We start from the raw sequence: 27,170 nt of genomic DNA, 5'->3' as shown, positions 1-27,170 counted from the left end.
GCGGTCCAGGTAATAATAGATCTTGTTTTCAGAGCAGGAAGGCACACAACCCTCGGCCTTTCGTGTTTCGCCGTACACAGTGTGTAACCATAGTAGTGGACCTTCATAACTACTTCTTTTCCCAAGCCAAAGGAATGCTTTTGTTTTATTTATGGCGCTCGGTTAGGCCATCTTGTCTTTTTCGTTTAAATACGCCCTCCTAATGTTCCATAAGCAAGTGTCACTTAAAAACGGATGAAGCGCAAATGTGTTTTGCCCGAGCGTCTCTCTTTGTGCGAGAGGCTTACCACAACTTGTCAAAATGACAGTATGAGAAGCAGTGCATAAAACTGAATGTCTTTGTTCTTGGCCTGTGATGTAGCAAGGGAGGCTCTCAATAATACGAACATGTTTTTGGATCCCGTTCCGAACGCTTTCTGCACTGCGTCTGCGACTTCATATGGGCCTCCTTGAAGAAAATTTGTCATGAGGACCGAGATCATTCAAACTGGAGTTTATATAACTGTCATGGGGCAAACAGAAGACAGTCTGCAGCTGACACTAACAAAAAGTACCTAGAAGTATCAATAGTGCAATAGTAAATATAATACTATTTATTACATAAATACAATACTATATGAATTAGAGGTTCACTGATAGGCTTTTAGGGGCTGATAAACATACCAAAGTTTGGGGTTAGTAAGATTTTGTTTTAAAATAAGTTAATACTTTTTTAGTAAAGATGCATTGAATTGATCAAAAGTGACAGTAAAGACGTGTAATGTTTCAAAAGAGTTCTATTTTAAATAAATGCTTTAAATGCACAGCTGCTTTCAACATTGATAATGATAATAAATGTTTCTTGAGCAGCAAATCGGCTTATTAGATTGATTTCTGAAGGGTCATGTGACACTGAAGAATGGAGTAATGGTGTTGAAAGTTCAGCTTTGATCACAGGAATAAATGACTATTAAAATATATTCAAATGTAAAACAATTCTTTTAAGTTGTAATAATATTTCACAATATTGTTTTACTGTATTTTTGATCAAATAAATGCGGCCTTGGTGAACATAAGGGACTTCTTTCAAAAACAATAAAACGATCTTACAGACCTTGCCAATTTTTAAACGGTCATGTGTAATCATAGAAAATAAGATATATTTATATTTTAATATTTATTTAGATTTTACATGATACTCAATACTCTTTCACACACACACACACACCAGAAAAATGTGCATTATCTGTTAACAAAAGTGGCTGGTACTGATGCTATGCTATTTCTGTTAATCGAGTCTGCCAGTGCCAATAAAAGTATAGCCAAAAAAGTCTAGATAATAGCAGTTTATATGCTAGACTTATCTGTCTTTGACTAACATATATATGGTAATCATTCCATTCATGTGTCAAGGTATCATAAGTCCATCATAAGAGTATGTTTATCAACATATGTGGGGTAATGCTTCAAATGTGTTCCTTCAGTTAAAACCTGGCTCAGTATTTGTACTGTTTTGTGATTGAAATGCAGTTTGCGTCGGTTTTGTGAAAACAAAGCATTTTAAAATGGTAAATTTGCTTTTACTACTGCCACTGGCGGTTCAGCAGCTGCATTTTCTGTTCTGTCTCTCAAGTCAATATTCCTGAATAACAGTAAGGTCTGTTCTAAAAAAAACAAGTGAGGGAGAGTGAAAGTCATACATCTGCAGGTTACAGAGTGTTCAACACAAGATGTGCACACACGAGCAGCTCTGGGAAGTCTCCGAGCAGCCTCTGGTTCCCATGGCAACTGCGGGGCGGTCTCTATCGACTCCATCTGAGAATAGGTAAAGTAAATCTGCATGCATCTGGCTGCCCGCCAGCGTCTCAAATGAAAGAGCACTTTGAATGGCTGCCAGGTTTGGAGGAGGAGAGAGGCTGTCAGGCCTGCTTAATGTTGGCAGTTTGTACTTGGCAAGACTCGCCTTTTCCCAGAATCCCTCACTCTGGCAGCCCGCCAGCCACTTAGCGGAAGCTGAGAGTTAACCCGATAAGCTGGTGGAAAGCTGAACATGGAAAACTTTCCATGCAGAGTGTGTGTGTGTCCGCACATGTATGTGGCTCTGTGTTAGTGTGTGTGTGCAGGTGGGTGATGTTCTGTTCAGGGCGTCTGTGTGTGTGTGTGTGTAAGAGAGAGAGAGTGCCAAGCCTCAGGGTGATCTGTATTCATGAGAAGACTACAGGGACAGAGAAACATCCCTCAGTGAAAGCGAAGGAGGCTGAAATATCCTTTACAGGCAGACTGCAAATTTAAGACTACATTTTGGCTAAAGGATTCCCAATTTTTTGCCCATAGAATATTTATATATTTTTCTACTATATATTTTCTTCCCAGTATAAATATTTGACTTCTACTTGTGGTCAAGTGTCAGACAAGGACTTTTGCGTATTTGCAAAGTCAAAACCTGAATTCATTTTAAAGTCAAGTGACTCGCTCAAACACTGAAGATAATTTGCACAAACACTGTTTCTTTGTGTCGTTAATTTGGGGCACAAACCAAAGGCATCAGGTTAATTTACACCATCCGAGTCACAAGCACAGAGCACAAATACTGTGCAAATTGTCTCCCTGTTTAGAAGCTGGAACAGGTTCTGCCTGCCATATCAGTAGTGGATATTTTATTCTTTTTTTCATACAAATTTAGGCTCTTTAATGCTTGATGTACTGTATATATATCATTTTCAGTGGAGAGAGAAAATCACGTCCTCAGATTTGGCTCATGCCGTACTTGGTAGTTATGTTTTTTTTTTTTTTTTTTTTTTTTTTTTGCTTGGATAAAGCACAGCTTCTTTCCGTGCCAGCAGAATGCAGGGATTGCAATAAATGGCATTTCTCCTCTTCTCCAGACCTCCCTTGCTTGTTTTTCCACACTCTCATCTTGTTGTATAACAGGATGAGTTTTTTTTTTTTTTTTTTTTTCTCTCTGTTGTTAAGCAGAGAACAGACTATGGGAAAGGGGCTTTTAGGGGGCAAGGCTGCAAAAAAGTATTAGTATAAAAAATTATACTTATTTGAAGGTAAACATTCAGAGGCTGATAGATATGCAAAACCCCAGAAATATTATGAGTCTCTAATCATCTTATTTATTAAATCACTTAATGATAGATCATCTACAGTAGATGTAAACATTGTTAATGTTTAAGGAAGTCTGTTTAAAGATGTCATGGGGCATAGATGTTATTTCAAATGCCCAAGAATGTCTTTTGTTTAAAATATGTCCACAGTATGCTTATTTTTAGTTTAAATCGCATGTATTTTGCTGGTGTAAGCATTTTTATAACACAATCTTGCATTATTAATAGATCCACAAAATATCAAGTTTATGGACATTTTAGAAGCAGTAAGAACAGACACTTTGGAAGAAACGTGAATACCTCAGATTTTCCACCCACAACTCTTGAAATTCTGAGAGCAAACAGCCAGCGAGTTATGGCAAGTAGCTTGAGCATTTACTTATTTATTCTTTTTAAATTATTTTTATAAAAATGTATATTCATAAATAAAAAAATACCTATTTTTATTTACTAGTATGTGATCTAATATCCAATTTAAATTTCACTAGTAACTTAGTAACTAGTAATGGCGAGTATTTATTAAATTAGTAATTTATAATTGTTTATATTTTTTCAGTAGATACTAGTATCTATTAACTATTGCTACTGGTCTTTATCCCAGTAGTGACAAGTAACAGTTTTTACTGATAAGCAATTGCATGTTTTATATTTTTCAATTTCTGTTTATTTATTTATTTTTGACATTGACTTGTATGGGATCTGTTTTTCAGATATTCATATAATTATTCATGGTGTTCATTCCAGATTTACTAGTAACTATTCCTTAGTTTCAGTACTTATTTATTGGAAACTATAGATACTTATAACAAAAAAAATTAACAAGTTGTTACCTTTAAAAATGGAAGAGTTACTTGCCACTAATGCGATAGTGATTACAAGCAAACAAATAAATAGTACATAATGAATCATTACTGAATAGATATTGGATTTACCTAAAAGTGCTAGTAACATAAAAATAGATGCTGGTATGTTTTGTATCATAAATGTTGAAGCGGCTTGCCGTACATGGTGGCGGTGCGCGTTTCTCGGTCCATTCAGAAGATTTGTTAGGGAGTGGTTAGCGCATGCGCACTTGCATGGCAACAAGTGGCTTGTCATTTGTAACAGAAAAAGGAACTGCGGAACGTGGTGCTGACGTCACCGGCCCAGCCAGGTGGCATTCCGAGAAGCAGAAGAGGCGCATTCGCCTCCTAGTAACCGTATAACGGATCCGAGAGGAGCAGCTCAACATGTCTTCGGCGCAGGTCTCCTCGTCGAGGAGACAGTCGTGTTATCTGTGCGATCTGCCGCGCATGCCGTGGGCGATGATTTGGGATTTTACGGAGCCCGTGTGCAGGGGTTGCGTGAACTACGAGGGCGCGGATCGGATCGAGTTTGTTATCGAGACGGCGCGCCATCTGAAGCGGGCTCATGGCTTCCAGGAAGGGAGATCCCCGGGTCCCGCGCCGCCGCCTGCGGTGAAAGCACAAGCGGGCATGTCATCCAAGGAGTCGGTGCAGATGAACCATGTGGACGGCTCGTCCAAACAGCAGCAGCAGCAACAACAACAACAACAGCCCGGCTTGGACCGATACGCGCTCGGAACCGAGAGATCGCGCTTTGATTATTCCAGCATCGGAGCGCACAGGCTTCCGAACGGACTCGGCGGACCGAACGGCTTCCCCAAATCAGACGACGGACCCCCCGAGTTGAACAGACAGAGCCCTAACTCGCGTCGAAATCACGGGCTGGTGGCGGTGTCAGGACAGATGAGCGTGCCGCCGAACCTCCTCCCGCAGACTCTCCTGAACGGCCCACCGTCAGCGGCGAGTATAGCCCAGCACAGCCTGTCTGCACGAGCCCCTCCAGCCCCGGCCAGCATCGGACCGTCGCTTGCGCTCTCAGAGCAAGGTAAAAGACCCGGTTCTGTGTCCAGCACGGACCAAGAGAGAGATCTAAAAGAGAAACAGCGTAACGCAGAGGCTCTGGCTGAACTTAGTGAAAGTTTGAGGAGCAGAGCAGAGGATTGGGCAAGCAAACCCAAGATAGTGAGGGACACACTGATCACACTTTCCAATTGCACTCCGTTTGATGTGAGGTTCAAGAAAGATCATTCCCTTCTAGGTAGGGTGTTTGCTTTTGATGCTATTTCCAAGCCGGGCATGGACTATGAACTGAAAATCTTTATTGAGTATCCCAGTGGATCTGGTAATGTGTTTTCCAGTGCGTCCGGTGTGGCTAAACAGATGTACCAGGACTGCATGAAAGACTACGGCAGAGGGCTTTCATCTGGCTTTAAATATCTGGAATATGAGAAAAAGCACGGTTCTGGCGACTGGAGGCTCCTGGGCGATTTACTCCCGGAGTCTGTGCGTTTCTTTAAGGAGGGGCTCGGGGGTGAAATGCTGCCCCAGCCTTACATCGATGCCAGCTGCCCTCTGCTGCCTTCAGCGCTGGTCAACATGCCCCGGGCCGTGGCGTCGGGCAGTGCGCTCAGGACTGGCGTGCGCAAACGCAAAGCCTCCCCGGAACCGGACTCAGCGGAGGGGGAGCAACAGAGACAGCAGTGGATGGCGAGTCAAAGCGAGGCGCTCAAACTGACCATGGCGTCCAGCTCGTTCACAGCCTCTCACGGCGGACCTCCGCCCCTGGGGTCAGTGCACTCCAGCCGAGCCACCCCACCTGAATCAGCCCCGCAGAACGGACAGTCCCCCATGGCTGCGCTCATGTCGGTCGCAGACACTTTGGGTAATGCGCACTCACCAAAGGACAGCAACTCAGTGCACTCCACCACATCCACCCGACACAACAGTAGCAGCCCCGTCTCCCCTGCCTCGGTGTCTGGACAGCGGCGTTTGGCCTCCCGGAATGGCGAGATCAGTCTGACGGGGACACCTTCCCAATCGGGTTCGCATCAGGGCATGGATCAGGTGCACCCTCAGAACATTCCAGACTCGCCCATGGCCAATAACGGACCTTTGTGTTGTACTATCTGCCACGAACGTTTAGAAGACACACACTTTGTCCAGTGCCCGTCAGTTCCAAACCACAAATTCTGTTTCCCATGTTCCCGGGAGAGCATCAAAGCGCAGGGTGCCACAGGAGAGGTGTACTGCCCCAGCGGAGAGAAATGTCCCCTGGTAGGGTCAAACGTGCCTTGGGCTTTTATGCAAGGCGAGATAGCGACCATTTTAGCCGGGGATGTGAAAGTAAAGAAAGAAAGAGACCCTTAAATATAAATATATATGCTTCCTGCATCAGAAACAGATAAGTGAAGCGAGTATATTTAAGGCTGTGTCATAAAACCTAGTGAGCTGACTACTAAGACAACATTTATGGGCATTATAGATGCATTTGAATGCCTAGAAACGCTGTCTAAGTGGGCAGCACACTTGGTTTTGAGAGACAGCCTACTTGTTGTGAATATTGAAGTTACAAAAATAGTCCAGTGTACAGAGACATTTGTTTTCCTCTACGAAGGAGGAGGCTGTGTGCGTGGAAACATTTTTTAAGGCACTTTGACAGTTTACGTTAACGTTTTTATTAAATTTCATACTTATTTTCCACATCTACATGTACAATCCCAAGCAAAAAAAAAAAAAAATATTAATGAATACACTTTTTTTGTGGTAGGTATAACAAATGAAGTGAGTCTAAGAGAGGGCATTCTTTGTTTCCTGATCCCGTTTGTTTTTTTTGTTTTCTTCTTAAGTATGATCTTTAAAACAACAATTTTTAATTTGTATCCCTTGGTCTGAGAATACAGATATATTTTATTACGTGTTTTCATTCTCTCTTTTTGCTTTAAAGTTGCACGGACGCTTTAGTAGAGCAAAAAATACTGTAAATGAAAAATGAAATGCTCTGTTTGTTTATACATATTTCTGTAGTAACAGAAGACTTGTAACGTGCCTTGGAGCTGAGTAAATTGTAATAAATTCATTGATATTAACTCTTTGTCGCGTGTTAATTTGTTCAGGTTAGAAATGTCTTTGATATTTGGATTCCGCCTTAATGTCTGTTTGTGAAATGGTTTAAATTTCAAATGTGGTTTATCAAGCTTCCTTAAAGCATACATATATATTGTTTTCTTGTATATTTTGTAGTAGTTCATTATTTTCATTGAAATAAGAGCCAAACGATTATTTTTCCAATCACTTCACCTTTAAAAGTTATTTTAAAAAATATAGCTAAAGTACTCCGCTTAGCACTTTTCTCCGTTGTTAAGTGCAGCAGTGGATCGAGTATCACATATCTGTTTCATTGCTTTTGTCAGTGTCTTTTGCATTCATGTCATTGTATTTGCTTCAGACAGATGTAGTCGTGCTACACTGACCTAAAAAGTCAAATGTTTTATGCAGCCACAGGGCATGAAACATCCATTCAGCACTCCCTGATGGGTGTCACATGGGGTAGGTGCAATGCTTGTTTAATATGTGCCGTTTTTTGTTACTCCCTTAGCAACAAGTTCCATTAATGGCTCATGATAGAAGCTGTTTTACTGCATATGCAGGAGGCGTTAAAATAGGGCACAGTTACCCTGCTCTTAGCACACTGTGTCTTAATCTGTTATGCCTCAATTTAGGAGCTGTTAGCTGTTCCCTCTCTCCGTGTGTCAGAGTATTTTGGTGTGGGCAGGAAAGCTGAAGAGGGAAAATGCTTGCACATGCCTGAGATGGCCCTGGGGATGTACTCCTCATTTAGAATTCAGCTGGTTGGTCATGTGACTTGTCAGTCGTACTCTTGCATTGGCTGCGGGAGCGAGGGAAAACAGTTGGTGCGTGGCTGTTGCCATGACTCAAACTAATGCTCTTTCGCAGACAAATAGAAGGTGGCACAATTCATTCATGGCAGCCGGCCATGCAAGAGTATCCAGACCAAATAACGGGGGGGACGTTAAGGTCAGAGAACAATGCACATGCCAAGCTATCTAACTGGGCTCTGTGCTTGAATTCTCTGGAGGCCTGTGGCGACATCCTGTAAATCGAGTCATTTAAGTGGGAGCTAGAACATTTTTCCACTAAGCAATTGTGTGTGTGTGTGTGTGTGTGTGTGTGTGTGTGTGTGTGTTTTGCCATATAAAGGACATATACAACACTTTTTAAAATGTTTTTTAATCAACATGTCAAGGTGTTAAATACATTTTTGGTTTTTGGTTCATACACATAATGTACCATATTATATATATATATATTATATATATATATATATATATATATATATATATATATATTATATATACATATATATATATATACACTGTATTATTTATATATATGTATAAATGTGTGTGTGTGTGTATACACAAATTTGCACACACATTGTAATTTGTGTATATAGGTATATGAATCAAGTCATATGTGTGTGTATAATATATATGCATCACTTTTGTCTCAATTTAAAGGTTTCTTTTTCTTAAAAGTGATTAAAAACATGATATATGAGATATTCAAAGATTTTGAGCAGACTAACAAGGGTTTGTAGAAGCACGGTTATAAATTAATGCCCCCCCCCCCACCCCCCCCAATTGAATCTTGCAAAATTTTCCTTGCTTAAATAATTTCCATATATTGAAAAGGCAATGGCTCATATGAGAGCACAGTAGATTAGGAAGGCAATTTAGTTCCATAATCCATCTGAACCCAGTGTAGAGTTTGGTTGTCGTGCTTTGTGGTGCATTGCGGTGATATTGTCACTGCTGCTCTGTCTGTGAGGAATCAAAGGTGTGGTGTCTGGTTCAGGATGGAGTGGGCTTCTATTGTCATGCTAAAACTGACTTGGATTTGAGGTGCCCTTGGATCTCTCTGTAATCACCTGGGTTTCAAGTTTCAGTGCACATACAAAGAAAAAAATAAACAGATACACCGTCCCCACCCATTAAAGAAGGCGGGGGTCTCGCTTCCTGTTTACTACACACGCTTCTGTGGTGTCTTGAGTGTGTGTGTGTTAAATTCTGCACCTTTTCATGGAATGCCTTGGGACACAGACAGCTGAGAGATGAAGAGAAAACCTGTTATTGGCTTCCTAATAGCTAAAATCACTGTAAATGGATGAATATTTGAGATATCTCATAGCATGTGATTATGTTGAGTGGCTGTGTACGGATAGAGATGTTTTCTGTAACGATATCAAGGCAAGCATAAATCTAATCATCTAAACCTTTGTTCTGCTAGATATACATTTTTATGTGCTTTTATAATGGATTTATCTGTGTTGTAGCAAACATCTCCGAATTAATATTAATTTCTAATGTGGTCGCTCTTCTGTTTCAGAACATTTGTTTTTGGTTGCGTTGTAAAATCACTGCAGTCTGTCCACCCTTCGCTAGCCAGGGAAGCCAGAGGCTTCTTCCCCTCCTCCAAATTCCCTTCATCCTCATAACACACACACACACACACTTCTCTCTCTCTCCCTCCCTTCAAGGGAGAAGTTTCCAGCGGATAAAAATACAGCCACTCCAAAGGTTACGCTGCAGTGCCATCGTGCACAGTTGCCCATGGTAACAGCCTTGTTCAAAACATCATTTATTCAGGAATGTGCGGACACAATAGCAGAGAGGCTCAGCGTTAACCCTGCGTGTGCCAGCATTCGACTGTCTGCTCGCCATTATTTTTAGAAATGCTCACGTCTTCCGTGTCATTTTGGATAATAGTCATTTTAAAAATTATGATACAGCTTTTTTCCAGATATTGTGTTTTCTTTCAACTGCAATAAGAACTCAGAATGTCAAATATTGTCTTCCATTACTGTTGCTGTGAGATCTCAAAATCTAGTCAACAGCCGGTAGTTCCCGCCATATGTTTTTTTTGATGATCCATTACACTTGAATGTACTTTACAACAACAAAACGTTTAGTTTCATTGCAGCTTTATATACTGATTGCTGTATGTACAGTAGTGTTATTTTTCTTTAAAAAAGTGAAGTTTCTGTGCTTCTAGCATTGTACTTATGTTCCACCATTATCCAGAATAATAATTGTCTACTAACAGGTTTCCTGATAGACATGCCTCAAACAAATTTCATTGGTTGCTTCAATGTTGTGAACATAGTAATGTTTTTAAAGCATCAAATTATTGTTGGACAATAGAGAAATGAAGATCTGTCACTACTTATATTTCATTATAATTATTGATATATATTCTTTGCCGTTTTGTGCCATTATATAGTCTGAAGTTAAGTTTGTTCCTAGCGTTTTAACTTATTGCATCAATTTATTTATATACTGCATAAAAAATAATGACCTTTTTTAACCGTTTTCCTGTTAGTCCCACACAAATCTCATTCCAGTGTTGAAAACAAACAAAATATTTTTTAGGCGCCACAATTGAGGAAGCAACCTGCCAAATGACTTATGGCATCTGTGCATATTAAACTAGTAAATGCAAAAGTATTTTAACCATTCAACCGTGTATTTTTCCCCCATCGCGTAAATGCGTTCCTGACTGTGATGTGGCATTTAACTCTCTCCGCTTGTGCTTGTGATTTAGCTCCAACGGAGGTGGGGGATATGTGCAAAAGGGTTATTCCCATTTTGTTTTCATTCACTGTGCCTCCGAGCACAGCCATTTATAGACGGTGATGTCAGCACTATCTCCCATAGCCCAGGGCCTCTTTGGCACATAATGTATGCAATCTCAGACATTCCATTCCTTCCTCGCAAATAAGCTGCGGGCTACAGCGGGCGTGTGCTTCCCCCCTCTTTCTCCAGATATTAAAGGCGCAGAGGGAGAATTGATTTTCTCCTGCTTTTCACTCCTACTCTCTCGTTTAGTTTATTTTTTGGCTGCTTTTTTCATTTCTAACACAGAGAAAACCATTTTCGAATAGCATGTTATTTAATGCATTATCCATCAATTCTCAGTATCAGTTTTGATTTTCATGGTAAATTCACACTTTTTTTAATCTGTCTCTATTTTTTACAGTTCCTTATATAGGAACATGCGCCTCACGGAACGGACGCAGCTCCGGTCTACCCTTGACTAATGGCATGTGGGTTGTAGAACAGGGGCCCGATTTGGCAGCGTTTCAGATGTTTTTCATTAGCTTGTAAAAGACATCAATTTTCGGATGGAATTCCAATTTGCATTTCAAGGCCAGTCCCTCCTTGAGGACCAGAGCCTGTTACAGCTTCCTGTAGATTCCCGCCGGAGAAGAACTGGGGTGGGGGGCTAGTTTGGGGGCAGGGGACTGTTTCTGAGCACATGAAAATGGACTATAGGGCACCATGGAGACTCCGTCTGTCTTGAAAAGCTCGCAGGCTGGATTGTTCGAGGATGGTTTCACTTGATTGATCTAACGTGTTGAACTGAGAACCCGCTGAATACCTCGGAGTTTGATTTTTTTTTTTTTTTGTGTGTCTTTCGACTCTTTCTTGTGGTGTCTGACTAGGTTTTGTGCATTTAAATAACCATAGTGCATGAAATGACACGCATTTTTTAACCTCCATCGCATTTTTCTCACAAACCACTGAGTGCTAAACACTCCTTTCTTTGTTTTCAGTTTGCAGACACACTGGCTGGTTGGAAGGAAAGGGTTAATTTGTTACCCAGGAAATGTGCGGCACTTGGCCGGCTCATTGGAGAATTGTAGCCCCCTTACATTCTATGGGTTGTTTACACGACTGGCAGCCATTTTAGACTGGAGCTCTGCTAACACAGAGCGGTCTCAGGTTTCTTAGGCTTTCACAGTGCAGCGAGTTCAGTCAGCGGCTTGTTCTGTCATCCATCTTCCATCGGGGGCCCTTCCCCCCTCACACACACACACACAGTCTCTCTCATTCTACAATCTGGTCACCATCCACTATACTCTATAAGTTCTCTGTTTATTAAAGCAGTAAGCCACGTGGGACCGTACATTATAGAGATTTTTCCTCGGTTAAGGGGTGTTATGACGCATAGCTGAACTGTGTTTTATTATATTGTTGCAGTTACAACAAAAGTCTTCTTATATTTTCTTTTTTGTACTTTTTCACTTTTAATTGCACTTTCTCTAGGCTTTTCTTGTGTACTGCTTTCTCGTTTGGCCTTTTTTCTCAGTCACTCAACCTTGTCCTACATTTGAACATGCATGCTTTCACAGAGCTGTTAAGGGATCAGGATTCTGTGTCTGCATTAGTAACTGTCTGTCTGTTGCCTTGATCATGTACCAACAAACACAGATGATCTTACTCGACCAAACCATCAGTATTAATAGCAGCGAAACTCCCATGTAATGAAAACCTTCCCAGTGACCTTGTGGTGAAACCAAAGGTTGTCATCTCAGATGCAGCTGCGAGAAAGGGCAGTGGGTGTGGTTTGCCCACTGAAGGGTCTAATTGGAGGGCTCTTAAAAGGTGATGTCATTTATTTGGCTATGGGTCTTTAACTTTAGCACTCTTGCATTCCCATCACTCGGGCCTTTGAACTATAATTCCAGACCGTCTGATTGGATCTGTGTAAAAACAACCCCAACCCATCATCACACCCAGAGTGCTATCTTCTGCTTTCATTATGAAATGAGTAAGATTGATCAGCCGAGGCCTCCAGAGCGGTTTGTTACAGTCACATCAACAAACACATTCTCTGTTTCTGAGATAGATTTAGCCTTTTCTAGAATCAGTAAGCTGTGTATGGTACTGTATGAAAGCAGCTTATTTGTTTCAAATAATTTTGTGAGCATGTTGATATTTGTTCATGCGTTGAATTGAGCAGACTTTGACCTTTTCTGTTTGATAATCCAATAGGCAAGTGTGATCAGTTCAATGTGCAATTAATCAGAAAATACACTATACATCACTGAATTGAGCTGTAGATGAGTTTGTTTCTTCATCACAGCAGAGTTTTAGCTTTACTTGCACAACAATGGATCCTCTGCAGTGAATGGGTGCTGATTCAAACTAGAGGTCTTTTTCACTGGAGAAAGCAGTATTATGAATAGACTGAATTATGCGTAGCTAGAAGTGATGGTTTGAAGTTAAAAACATCTTCATGGTGAATTTGTTTTGACTCTCATTCTGACGGCACCCATTTACTGCAGAGGATCCATTGGTGAGCAAGTGATGTGATGCTAAATTTCTCCACATTTCTAATTGTGCTAAAATAGGCTTCATTTTCTTTTGGCAAAATTAGAATCTTTTCATTTTGGTATAAAATGTGACAATTCTAGTTTTTGAAAAATTCACCTAAAAAGGTTTTTATGTGTACCCCACCAAATAATAATAGTCTTTTTCCTTTCTGCAGACATGTCAAGAATGCAAAGCAAGCAGTTATGTTCTGAAATGGCATTAATATTTAATACTACTCATCTCAACAGCTGAAGTCATGTTCTTTCGGTACTCCCTGTTCGTTTCATGTTCGGCTGATTTCCACTCTGTCTTCCCTGTTTTGTTGACTGTACATTTTTGCAGCATGTTCGGCTGATGCCTGCTATGTGCTCCTCACTGCTGATTGGTTAATAGAGACTTTGACAGTGCTGCAGCCCAACCACCACCAATACCCCCTGCAAACTGAGGTGTTTCGGATGGGTTCAGCCATAATCATCTTCCTTCTGTCATCTGGGCCTAGTGTGAACCCCGCTCGCCCCCACCCCCCCACCTGTAGCCCATCTGTTGGGTGAACGAGACCGCTGATGGAGCTTCATTATAGAGTGTTAGAGGAATGTCAACAGCTGTACCAGACTTCCCTTCACACTTCCAGACTTTATATAAGTAAGGGGAAAAAGTGTGTAAATTGTTTTCGCAGATGGCTTATTTCAGGCTTGACTGTGATGATGTTCACGCCAATCTTGAAATGGTATAACACAGGAATGCTATTGAAATTCGACTAAAGAATGAAAGAAATGTCACTACAGGCCCCGGTGCTCTTAAGTCATGACTGATTTTAAAACAGTGAGGCCATTGATTGAATTTTCATTGAAGTGGATCAATATTGAAACAATGAGTCTTAAGTATTATTGTTTGCAAGTAAACATCTTTGTTACATATATATGTGTGTGTGTGTGTGTGTGTGTGTGTGACCCTGGACCACAAAACCAGTCATAAGGGTAAATTTTTCTAAATTGAGATATTATAGATTTTTTATACATCATCTGAAAGCTGAATAAATAAGCTTTCCATTTATGTATTTGTTAGGATAGGACAATATTTGGCTGAAATACAACTATTTGAAAATCTGGAATCTGAGGGTGCAAAAAAAATCAAAATACTGATAAAATCGCATTTAAAGTTGTCCAAATTAAGTCCTTAGCAATGCATATTACTAATCCAAAATTAAGTTTTGATATATTTACGGTAAGAAATTTACAAAATATCTTCATGGTCCGTGATCTTCTTAATATCTCAATGAATAAAATCAATAATTTTGACCCATACAATGTATTGTTGGTTATTGCTACAAATATATACCCATATGACTTTAGACTGGTTTTGTGGTTCAGGGTCATACACACACACACACACATCCACACATATATATATATATATATATATATATATATGTATATATATATATATATAAATATGTGTGTTTTAAGGTTTGCTCCTTAATGTCCTTAAATATATAGGAAATATTGACAGTGATGCTTGCCTTAGCTTTGCATCTATTTCACATGCAGCCATTAGTGGAGTAATATTACCAAACCCTGATTGGCATCGTCTCTGACATTTTCCACAAATGCCGGTGGGGTGCTCTGTAGTCTGGCATGGCATTAGATTGTGTGGCTCTCCATATCTTCAGTGTGATTAGGGGATGGAGCCTGTTCTTTAAATAGAATGCCAATGAAGGATTGCATGGTCTGATTGGCAGTGGCAATGTATAATTCAGTTTTCAACCCCCAGGATTCAGAGCGAGTCTGTGTTCTGATTACTAATCAGCAGACACGGTAACTCACCCCACCTCCTCTACGGCGAGAAGCCGCGACCAGCTATCAGCTGCTGTGTCTGTCATGAACTGTTGCGTGCCAATCTGGAGAGCTCCACTAAAAGAGGCGGGAGGGGGTGAGAGAAGATGCCTGTTACCATGGAGAAGGAGACGTGGGGTGATGGTGGTTGGTTGTAAAGTCTAGGGCTTTTCAGTCTCCTGATATCCGTGTTTTTTGTTTCCTCTTCTTAGAGCCCTGCGGTCCATGAGAAAATTTTGTGGCATTTTTGCATGTGAACGGCTGCAGTAGTGATCTAAGATTGCATCTGTTAGTAGTTTAGCCTGTAAGGTAATACCTTTCATCGTTCAATTTATCCCAAACATTTGTGCTATTTGGAGGAGAGGTGCCCTATGAAAAATATCCTGTTAGATTTACAGTAAAAACAGCCGCTTTGGTTGCCAGAAATTCACTGTGGTGAATGTTGATTCATATATATTTCACAACTTATAACAGTGTATTTGATTAAGTGATATTATGTTAGTTAATATACCAAGCAAGCTAAACCAAAAACTGATTTTCATCTTAAAATGTAATAATGACCACTATAATACAGGAGGTTACAATAAAAGCCACATGATAAAACATAAACATAAAACACAGTCGATACTCACAAAATACCATCAGGGTAACACACAACACTTAAATAATGCTATAAACAGTAACTAAATAACAGAGAATGTAACATAAATCAGCCTCATGCACAGTACTGATAACAAAAATAAGAAACAAAATTAGTTATACTGTATAAAAACATGCGTAACACAAGGACTTCTAGCAAAGTCAAGGTAGATTATATGCTAATTCATAGTTTTTTCTTTCAAGAACCATACATTTGACAGCATTTAGCTGTAAAATTACATTTAATGTGATGTTAAATTTTCACCATAAATGGTCATGTAACTTGGTATAGCATTATCACAGAATTACTTTCACAGCATTATATTTCTTTCTTTTTTTCCCTAAAAATATTCATTAGATAGAATGGGTAAAAATGCATATATAGACTGTCACAGCAATCTGGGGCTCTGAAGACTTGATTTAGCAAGTAATTGCCGCAAAATAACCTTTTCTTCAGAAAATCTAAAAGTCAAGTTGTATGCAACAGCTGTTGTTTTTTCCACGCCAATGATTTTAGTAGCACTCTAGGTGTGATGAAAAATGATGGCCTTGATTTTGTAAAGTGAACGTTTTATGTGTATATTTTACTGCTATCTGACTGTGGAGGTCGATTTCTGGTCAGCGTCCATCTCTCGCTCTTGTTTTCTCACTGGTTTTGGCCATCTCTCTGCTATCCATCATATATCTCACGTCTCATTGTGATTCTGTTTTTGTTCAGGAGCCAAACCCCTTTTTTGTTTCATCTGTCTGACCCGTTCACATTTCTGGTAATCAGAACCAGATCCCCGCTCCAGGAGTCCGACTTCCCACAAGCCCAGGAAGGAGCCACTTGCCTGGGGTGAATTCTGGCGGTTTGGTTGTACTTATTCACATTCCATGGCACATTTTTTGTGAGTTTGAAATCTCGCTGAAATGTGGGCCAAAGAGTACACTGTTTCCGCTACATCTTTCTAGCTTTCCTTTTTTTCCACTTTCCACTTGTGTCCTCAGCATTTTACAGCTTCCCAGAAAACATTGCCCAGCTTTTCCCAAATTTAAAACCCATTACTGAATCTTAGCCAGTGGCTAAATCAACCTCGTGTTCCCATGTTGTCTGCACGATAATCAGATATATGTAATATCCACCGAGGGAGTTCAGAGCAAGGATGAGTCATAGCTAGTGCGGGTTTAAATCAGAGTGCTTCATTCACACCCCTGAACGCCTGCGTCGTCTTTTTAAAGGTTGTGATTTGCTCATTCACACACTTTTACTGGATCCGCTATAGTCAGGAGGACTCCTGCTGGTTAGTATGTGGTATTGCAGGCTGCCTCATGGATTTGGGTTTTTGTTCGGAGGTAATTGCATTCTTACTTGGTTTGAGCTCTTGAATAGTGTATCGACTGTACTATCTCGTCCCTTTTTACTTCATCTAAATCAGCATCAAAAAAAGTCACATCGCATCGACATTTCCCACATATCTCTGAAACACACAGACACCACCAAGACGCCTCTTTATTGATTATTGGTTCAGATGAACAAAACAGTTCCCTACAAGTTCACCTCCTTAAATGGCACCAAAGTCAACATGAAATCAAAATTGATTGTATTTACTTTAATGATACATATTCTTGGTTTAATTTTGAGATTCATCATTTTTTGCTTTCAGAACGGCTTTCATTTTTAGCATCATCACCAAGACTTAATTTTTTCCCCATTCCTAATGGATAATTTTTTTCTTCATTGAATATATTATGCACCATATTATGAAAGTGCACTCTTTAAAATATAGTTTCCAAATTGAGGTCTTTATAGCAGTGCCATAGAAGAACCATTTTTGGTTACAAAAAGAACCTTTCAGTGAACAAGTGAACCTTTTGTGCATTGTAAATGTTCTCTGGATGTTAAAGGTTCTTCATGCAACCATTGATGTCAATAAAGAACCTTTATTTTTTATTTTTTTAAGTAAAATGTTGACTTTGCTTGTATATGCATCATATGATGGAAGTACACTCCTAAAAATAAAGGTTCCAAAAGGAGGTTTTCACACCAATGCCATAGAAGAACTATTCTTTTGGTTCCTCAAAGTACCCTTCAGTGATCCTTTTTTTCATTGAAATGGTTCTATGGATGTTAAAGGTTCTTAAAGGAACTATCACTGCCAATTAAGGATCTTTAAGAATTTTTAAGTGTAAATTGTTGACTTTAACAGCAAATGCTCCAAAGGGCCACTTTTAAAACTCATTACCTGCACTGACCATGCCAGACAGTGAGTCTAATGTACTGCAGCCTGTTTGCTAATGGCAGCCGCCAGTCCTGGCACAGATGTTGAGCCGTAGAAGAGAGCAGTGCCGCCCAAACTCCCTGTTCCTTCACGGTGATTAATGAAACCCCAGCTCACCGAGCTCCTCTCTCAGCCTCCACGGACCGCTTCGGTCTCTCAGGTCCCCGCTGTATTTCCTTCATGCTGTCAGATTTATACCAGAGTGTAGTGCATATTTATGAAGTGCACTCTCCATTTGCACTCGCAGCTTGTTTTTCTTACATTTACTGTCTATGGCTATGGATATTAATCATACGTCACTCACTCCCTCTGCTGCAGCTGTTGCTGCCCTTATGGATGTACACCAGCCGCATAATTGAACGAAACGCTCCAGTTCTGCAGGAAGTAGGTCTAAGGAGCCAATTTGTACTTGTGGTGAATGTTAACATTTAATTTGGTGCTTTTGAAGGGCTTTATATTTCTCCTGATATAAATTTCTTCTCACATAATTTAAACATAAATACATGGTTCACCCAAAAATAAACATCTTTTGTTCATGTTGTTCCAAACATGTATGACTGAATTTCTTCTCTGGAACACGTTTTTTTTTGTGGGGCTTAGTTTTCTCCCAGTGTTCTTCAAAATATCAACTTCAGTGTTCCGAGTCATAGATTATTTTTATGTGAACACTCCCTTTAATGTCTGTTCATTTCTTATGAATGTATGTAATAAGCACGATTATGTACAGTTACCTACTACAAAATAAACCCCTTCAGGATTGTACAAGACCAACTTACTGTGCATTAACCCATTACATATAGATGTGTCCAGTTTAACAAAATGAAAGTGGACCGCTTTAGGGTCAAAATGATGTTCTGCTAGGCTTCTCCTACCGTTTATCTCCAAGTTCGAATATGGTGTTGGAATTTTAAACACGACTATCACGGTAACGTAAACCATAATGTGATTCCTTGTTGTCACTCCTTCTGTCTGCTGCAAGCATTTGCTTCAAATTTCATCTGACATAGTGACGACTGTGTGTGATGTAACATCATATTTTCAGGAGAGCTGCGCTCTTTTTGACGTGGACTTGTCTGACTGCCGTGGGTGCCGTGGTTACTGCTGCCGGGAGACGTTTCGGTCTGTTGCCCTTTCCGTCAAAGGGGCAGGCCGTGGGGGGAGGAGCCCCGTAGCGTGTCATTCCGATGTGACGAGCAGAGATGACACGGGCAGAAAATAACCTCCATTTCAGCCCCAAACTAACCCCCTTTAACGTCTGATGGAACCAGCCAATCGCAGCTGGCTCTGTTGCTAGGTAATGGCTCTGCCGCCCCCGTGCCCAAGTATGTTAATATGAGGCGATTGCATACCCCGAGAAGAGAAATCTTACGGATGTGGGTGTGTTGGGGGTTTGTCTACAGTTTGGGAGAGCGGTGGAGATGATGAGGAAAAAATGCAAAGGCCAGCAGGCAGAATTATAGGGGATAGCTGGTGATGAAAATGAATCATCGTGGTTGGTTTGGTTTTCTAAGCAGGTGGTGGTTGTATATAACCTGTTGTAAATTTAGAGAACAGGTCACATTAAAAGAAAAAAAGATCAAACTCTCTTGTTGTTTCTCTCCATTTTTCTCTTAATGGGATAGTTGTCCCAAAAATGAAAATTCTGTCATAAATAACTCTCCCTCATGTCGTTCCAAACCCGTAAGACATGTGGCAACAGTGTTGCATACTTCCATTTGAAACGTCTGTCATTGAGTACTGAGTACAGTTTCACATACTACTATTAAAATTAATATGAAGCAGGATGAATTTAGATATTGGATATTTTGCCTTTCATTTCATATGTTGCATTCACAGTGTATTAGTATTCTATCCCTATTCCTAATATGATTACTATTCTTTTGATTTTATTCAGTGTTAACTTTATGTGATTTTCCATCGATATCATGCAGTTCCTCAGGAGCTCTTTCAGTTTGTGGACCTGCACGTATCCTATCCTGTTGAGATGCAGTGCTGTAGCAGCAGCAGGCCAGCAGGCAGTGACGGACGGCTTGTCAGAGTGACAGCCACCAGAACAAACACACACACAAACATGTATGTGCTTGCATTAATATGCATGAACCCTGCACACATGCCCCTGGTTGTTATTTGGGGGAAAAAAGACCTTTACATTAATCAAAAAATGCATGAGCTTTGTATTAAGTGAGATAAATATTAATGAGGAAGCGTGGTTTGGGATGGGCGGATGTAGTTTAATAAAAAGCGTATGTGTGCTGGTGTTCGCTGAGGAGGATGCTGGGAAGGCCGGCAGGGTGCGGGCCAGTGAGCGGAATACTAATGCGGCTGCATACCTTTGTTCTGTTCCAGCACACATGTTTCTCTGGAGTCATTCACATGCAGCCGAGCGCACTGGAAGAGCAGGAGAGGAGATTGTTGGCTGTGGACGCACTAGAATCACAGCCTTGTCCTTTCATAGAGCACATAAATAGCACTGGATTTACTGTCACATGCACAGATGTTATTACAGTACCTTTTGTGGTGCAAACGTTACTATAATCATTTGTGTTTTAGTGTATTTCAAGGCATTTTAGAGATTGATCAGTATGGTTTTTTTACAGTGGCTGACTAGCTGTTTTATATATTTCCCATCAATTCTGAGAATATGCCTATAGTCAAGCAGTGATTATATCCTTTTGTAAACCATTACTACCTAAATAATTTTTTTTTTTTTATTGATTTTCCACAAATTGCAAATCACAATAGACAAAAACAGCAACAACATATATTAAATTGGAGATTACGAAAATAAAGAAGAAAAACAAGCAAAGAAGTGAGAAAGGGGAAAAACAGCTCAAAAGTCCAAATTTCAACATATTGATAGAAGTTCTCATCATACAGAAGTCCAGAAATTTTTATCCATGAAATCCAAACAGCATAATATTGGCAATCCTAGGGTCCAAATGATTTACAAATGGTTCTAAATACATTTTTAAAGACATATTCGACATATTAGTGGTTGACCGATATATCGCCAAGGCCAATATTTTTTTAAATATCGGCATTGGCTGATAAGTTTTCGATGTGTTCGAGGCGGGACTTTTATTTTGACGGTGCTGAGAGCGGCAGCGCCTGAGCACACAGTGCTCACATTCTCTCTCTTGTTTACTGTCGTTGTTAACAGTTCTGTCTAAATACGGATAAAAGTCTGTCTAATAATCAGATAGATCGGTTAAACAAAGGAATTAATGTATACAAAAAGTATTATAACAGTAGTATAATGTTACTTAGATAACAATAATAATAAATATTACTCATATAATATGATAATTTAAATGGAAATATGAATAATATTGCTTACATATAAGCAATATTTCTCAGTTTTAAAGTTTATGACCTAGGTAATATCTCCCATAAATTTATATTTCAGGGACATGACACTCAGGAACATGTGATCCTAACAAAATTAAAATTAGTTAGCGGCCATGTGAAAGGATGCTTTGTAAAGGGTTTCAGTTCATTCACTTGCTTACAGAACAGCCTATGAAGTAGCTTTATTGACCAATCAGGATCAGGATTTTAATAATGTGCATATGCATATGAAAAATTAGCAACATTTGATGTGCTAATATGAGTTTGCATGAGCTTGTTGTGTTTACGTTCACTAGACTGCGTGTGTGTTCTCCCCACTGTAGCCGGGCCATTTCCAGGGGGAGTTTTACCACATTAGTGGACTCCAGTCTAAATGTCACCCAGTACTGAAAGACAGCTCCTCCCTGCTCTGACCTTGATCCTGCAGAAATGCCACGGTATCCACCCCGCCTTGACATTACACTGGAGAGAAGGGATTATATTTGCACATGAAGACTCTTGCCATTAAATATCCCACACAACCATGTGTTGAACTTTCTATTTGTTTGGTTTTGAATGGCCCCTTGTTACTTTTAATCTCTGTTATTTGTCTATGTATTACACACTGCTGGTTGCAATCACTTGTAGACTCGCTGTGTTTGATCTGCATTGTTAACTGCAAGCGACTCTTTATGTAGACGTTGCCAAATAAAGAGTCCTCTGTATGAGTCATTTTATACAAATAGGCTTCCTTATGTCATCTGCACACAGTTGATAACATTAGAGACTGGAATTACCATGTTGACAGTTGAACAACTGCAATCTAACTGTAGTGTTGTCAGTTTGTTTTATTTATATATCATCATCCAAGCGTCAGACAATGGAATATCTTTATGCTCTTAAGCTTAAGAGATTACCTAAACAGTACTGTTTTACATGTATGCTTAAAGTGTTTTTTGGGAATAAATTGATTAAAAGTTTTAGTAAAGATGCGTGTGCTGCTGCCCATTTTGGACTTAGTCTTTATACAACAGCCTAAGTTTGGTTTTGGAACGGAGTTAAAATGTCTGTTCTGGAAGAACATGAAAAACGTGAGTTATGTGCGCACAGTGTGATGGAAACCTTGAGGGATTGTAAGAGGAGTAATTCGGAGGAGAGTTTCATCATTCTGGTGTTGGATTCAGCACTGTCCTCCTCTCTGTTTCTCTCCTTCAGGCCCAACTGTGTTCTGTCCTGTAAAATTGCTTTTAAATTACATTTCTAGGTTTCTCCCAAGATTTCTTACACTATCTCTTGAGGACAGGAAATAAATATCCATTCGGAATATCCAGTTTCATCTGCTTCTGCTCTATGGACACTGACAGTGAGCTGGACACAACATTCAGGTCTTTAACCCTCACTGTTCCCCACTATAGAGGAGCAATTTTATAGCAAATATTCCAGATTTATAAAGATTAGGGCTACCAATTTACCTTGTACATATTTTGCAGTTAATTACATAGGGAAAAAAAGGTGTGATAAAACCATGCCAACCAAGAATTATCTATAGGGGCTTTTCCCAACAAATATTGACATATGCAAAAAAAAAAAAAATAATAATAATAATCAGAATATCATTTATAATTACTCTGATTAAAAATTCAACCCTAATGAAGATGCATAGTTGACATCCTCCTAAAATAAAATCTGTAATTATTTGATAGGATTCTCCTGCAGCATTTCTATTTGGAGCACATTTACACTTCTGAAATCATAATCATCCGAAAAGCGGATGAGATGAAGAGTGTTAAGGGAAGCAGGGCACCCTGTACAAATCATGATAAATGGGTGTGGATGGTCCGCGCTCACCCATGCTGTGCCGCCGAAGCCTCGGGCATCAGGTGGCCCGATTTAAATAGCAAGGGCTGAGGCCACATCTGTTGCGGCTGGTCTGGTGGAGAGAGCCGGCGATGCTCGGGTCTGTGTGTGCGAGATGACATTTAGATGAGCAGGGGTTTACCCAGCAGCTGTGTAGACGCTGGTCGGCATGATGGATGATGGGTCCTGTTGCCTAATGTACAGCACAGAAAAATAGTCATGCTCTGTTGCTCGAGTGCTTGTGTGGATTTTTGTAGGATGCAATGGGTCTTTTCTAAACCAGAATCATCTGTAGTTTGTTTATTTTGTGTGTTTGTGTTTCTATATCATTTTAACAAGCTTAGTTCTGAAGTACACCAACTGTATAGTATGCAGTATATAGTGTACAGTATACCTCAAATTCAGTATGCAGCAGTTTTTTAAACCGTATTATGCTTTGCTGTTGACACGACCTCATATGACATTTATTCTAGGTAAGTTTTAAACAGTCAAATAATTAATCACATTTTATATTGAAATCAGCTGATATTGCTTCTAGTGCATTGGAAATATTAGTGGATGCATGCTAACATACTACTCATACTATTTTTTTCTAATACTAAATCCTCTCCTGTGGCCTCAAAGGATAGTAGAGTTAGGGTTAGATTTTGGGTGTCCCTTAGATGTGCACTTTAGAATCTTGCCAGAAGTAATAAGTTATCTGTATACTTTTTACCAACTATTTTGAATACTATGATTTCGGACATACTACTCATCTCAAATACTGTTTTACACCCTACTATATAGTAGGGAAGTATGCGATTGCAGATGCAGCCATAGTCATCCTCTTCCAGACTGTATTGGTTTAGAATGTATACTGCCGTATCACTCATACTATTGTTTTTTTTTTTAGTATGTAGGCTAGTATGTGTAGTCTGAATTTGAAACTCTTACTATTTCTGCTATATAAAAATATGGTAAAGAGTACTATGCAAGTACAAATCCAGCATTAGTCTCATGTACAGTCATACAGTACGTATAGTATTCAATATAGTCTTCCTCTTCTAGACTGTAGGGTTTGGAATACGCACTACTCATACTAGTTCAAACTACTAATATTTTTGCAGAATATAAATTGTGTACAGTATAAATGTTGTCTTCATATGACTTTTTTATTTACTGGTTTTCTTGAAAATTAAACATCAAACCTGTAGTTGTTTAATTGTCTATTTTGTTAAATAATGACTATGTCTGTCGTTGCGTGGTCACCTTTATAAATATACTCAGTAGTCGGAAACCCCGTTGTTGTTGTTTTTTTGTCACCCCGGTCTCCCTCGCTCTGCGTGAGTTGCACCGCACTGCAGTGAATAACCCACCTGCCCCTGACATTTCACTCTTGTGCTCACAAATAATATCTCTTCACTAGACCGCACGTTTGAAGCTCTTACGGCTTCCTCCTGCCACATTACTGCAGCCCACTGTTGCTTTCCCTGAGGAATTGAGGTGAGAACAGTGGAAAACCTCGCCCTTCCTCCACCCTCTGCTTTAACCTATTCAGAAAGAGGTTTTTCCCCTTTCGTTCCTGCTCCAGATCTGCTGTGACAGACAAATGAAGCCTGACAAGGAGCGCTCTGATTGGTCGGATGCGGAAAACACATCTTCTTTTTCGTTCTTTGTTCTATTTTTGGTACGAAGCTTTGCAGCTTTTGGATAATGAATCGTTTTCTCTGTAGTACTCAGAAAGAGAAATTCTCCAAGCTTGAGGTTTGGCGTCTCGTCGAGTTAAACCTCAGGTGATGTCTAGATCTAGATAATAAACCGAAATGTGGCACACCTTGATAAGACGCTCTTTTCCCCTTGCAGCTGACAGAAAGTCAATATTCAAGTTGGAAAATACTCGGAATGTGTAAGTATTATTCCCGACGATCTGACAGGTGTCATCTATTGATTATGTTTTCATATTGGCACGCAAACAACCCTCCAAAAAATCCATATTCTGTCAGGCAGCACGTCAAAGGGACATCCTTGCTCATTTTAGAACGATTCCTATCAACGTACACACAAACACGGATGCTCTTTAAACGCCACAATCAGAAATATCTCTTCTCGTCATTGAAGGAGACATTAGCATCGCGTGACCTCTAGCAGGGCGTTCTCCTTCCTTGCCTTTCCGTATCTACACCCTAATCAATTTGAGCGAGATCAAAAAGCCCAACATCTCCCTCTTCAAATGGATTAGCTCCTTTTGTGGCATCTTAAGGCTGATTGAGGGAAGCGTGCTGTGTGGAATACATCAGGACAACTGCCGCCTCATGCAGCACTGCTCTCGCCTTCATGTTTATTTATTGCAAAGCCCCTAAAAGGCAAAAAAAGCACCTGTTTCCTTTCCTGGCTTCCTGTTAGCAAATGAAACCTGGGGACAGAAAGGCTGCTCTGATGAGACGGATGTCTAATGCATCTGCCTGTTGTGCATCTGTTGCCAAGCAGTGGATCAAACACAACACTGTCTCGGGTTAACATGGGCTTTTCAACATCAGACGGTTAACCCTGAGAGATTTCGGATGTTTCGTCTGTATCGTATCCGTCACTTAAGGGCAATTTATGAGACCTGTGATGTTTGGAAGCATAGTCTGTCAGTAATTCAGAATGAGCAAGATGTTTTTATAAATAGCTGAAATCAAGTTTTTTATATATATTGTAGACTGCTATAGACTGACCTGGTTTGGTTACATGGTTGGTTTTCTGTCATTGTTTTTAATTTTAGTGCATTTTTATTTTTAATTTTCATTTATATTATTTTTCTTCAATTTTTTATTAATTTTATTTATTAATTTAATGTTAAATGATTTTAAAAACATGTTTTTATTTTAATAATAAATCAGTAATCGTGTATTTTAATAAGTCATGCATTTTATTTATTTTATACATAAAAAAAATAATATGGTGTTCTTATTTTATTGATTGTTTTTGGTTTGTTTATTTAAAAATAGTAGTTTATTTTGTATTAATCTATTATTTTTTAAGTCTGTTATTCCTATTTAAAACAGTTGCCTTTCTTTTGTCTTTGAGTGGACAAAAATATTACTAGCAACTAGTAATAAAACTAGGTTTTAACATTTAATCTGTGAGTGTTGCATATGCATAACTCACAATCACAATGTAAGTTGTTATGGATGTTTTCCAGTGCATTGCTATGTGGTTGCTAGGGTATTATGGGTGGTTGTTAAGATACTAGGTGTTGTTCCTCGGTGGTTGCTTACTGGCACAAGTGCCTATAATATTCTGGTCTTTATATGGCTCTGGTCCCTCATTCATTTGTACATGTTTACACAGCTCAGAATTCTGTGTGAGGACGTAATGCTGCATAAAACCAGACTAAATTATGCCTTCTCTGACCAACTTCAACCCTTAATGTGCAATAGACAACTATAATTGCTGTGTAAATGCATTCATGCCACCTCTGAGCAGCATTATATAATATGTATAAAGACACCTAAATGCCACTTCAGTAGCAGTTCTGTGCCACCTTTTCACTATGTTGCATTAAGTTTGGATCGCTCTCCAAACCGAGGTACCGTTAATGCATCATATTAGCTTTGCTACTTACGAATAGAGGTTTGTTCAGATCTAAGCATTATCAGATTGTGCAAGTTAAAAGAACCACAAATGTTTCATATTCTTTTTAAATCTATGAATAAAGGACATTATTCTGTTTGATAGGATCTCATATTCCTATTTATATTGCACAGGGCAAGACTGAACTTGCTATCCTGCACGGTTTCCTTTAACACGCTCTCAGTGCCTGCGATGCATAATTGCCTGACATTCTTCTGCCTTCTGTTCTTTGTGCACAGGCAGAATGAATGGCTCTCTGTGTGTGAAGTGGAGTAAATAGATACGTTTCTGTGCACATCGGAGTGTTGATGAGAGCGAGTGCTTAGATGTTTGGTAATGGTTTCATGCTGCAGAGCCTTAGTAATATCGGATGGGAAGGTAGGCGTTGGACGACACTCTTTGCACACCATGTGCCCAGCTCTTGAGACTGGAAACTGTCTATCTTTCAGCTCTGACCTTTGTTTTGAACGCAGCTCTGGGAGCAGTTTCTGTCCCTCTCTCTCTATCTCTTTGTCTCTCTGTATCTCATTTCATTTTCTTCCTTGTT

General features: G+C 39.7%; 2 protein-coding genes across 6 annotated transcripts in view; both read left to right on the top strand.

Moving 5' to 3' along the window:
- kiaa0586 (KIAA0586 ortholog) overlaps window positions 1–27,170 on the top strand; it is a 108,647-nt gene that overhangs the window by 10,763 nt on the left and 70,714 nt on the right. For all 5 annotated transcript variants that reach the window (XM_042743270.1, XM_042743269.1, XM_042743265.1 and 2 more), the window contains one exon: window positions 1–9. This exon is cut by the window's left edge and continues 118 nt beyond it. In XM_042743270.1, coding sequence (XP_042599204.1) covers window positions 1–9 — 9 coding nt within the window. The remainder of the gene's footprint in view (window positions 10–27,170) is intronic.
- Window positions 4,151–7,023, top strand: irf2bpl (interferon regulatory factor 2 binding protein-like). The gene has a single exon (XM_042743271.1). It carries the CDS (start codon window positions 4,322–4,324, stop codon window positions 6,302–6,304), a length of 1,983 nt encoding a protein of 660 aa, XP_042599205.1. The 5' UTR covers window positions 4,151–4,321; the 3' UTR covers window positions 6,305–7,023.

This window comes from Cyprinus carpio, chromosome B17, assembly GCF_018340385.1.
Source record: "Cyprinus carpio isolate SPL01 chromosome B17, ASM1834038v1, whole genome shotgun sequence".
NCBI classification, from domain to species: Eukaryota; Metazoa; Chordata; class Actinopteri; order Cypriniformes; family Cyprinidae; genus Cyprinus; species Cyprinus carpio.
The sequence above is the reverse complement of the archived record's forward strand: the minus strand, read 5'-3'. Positions and strand labels throughout refer to the sequence as shown.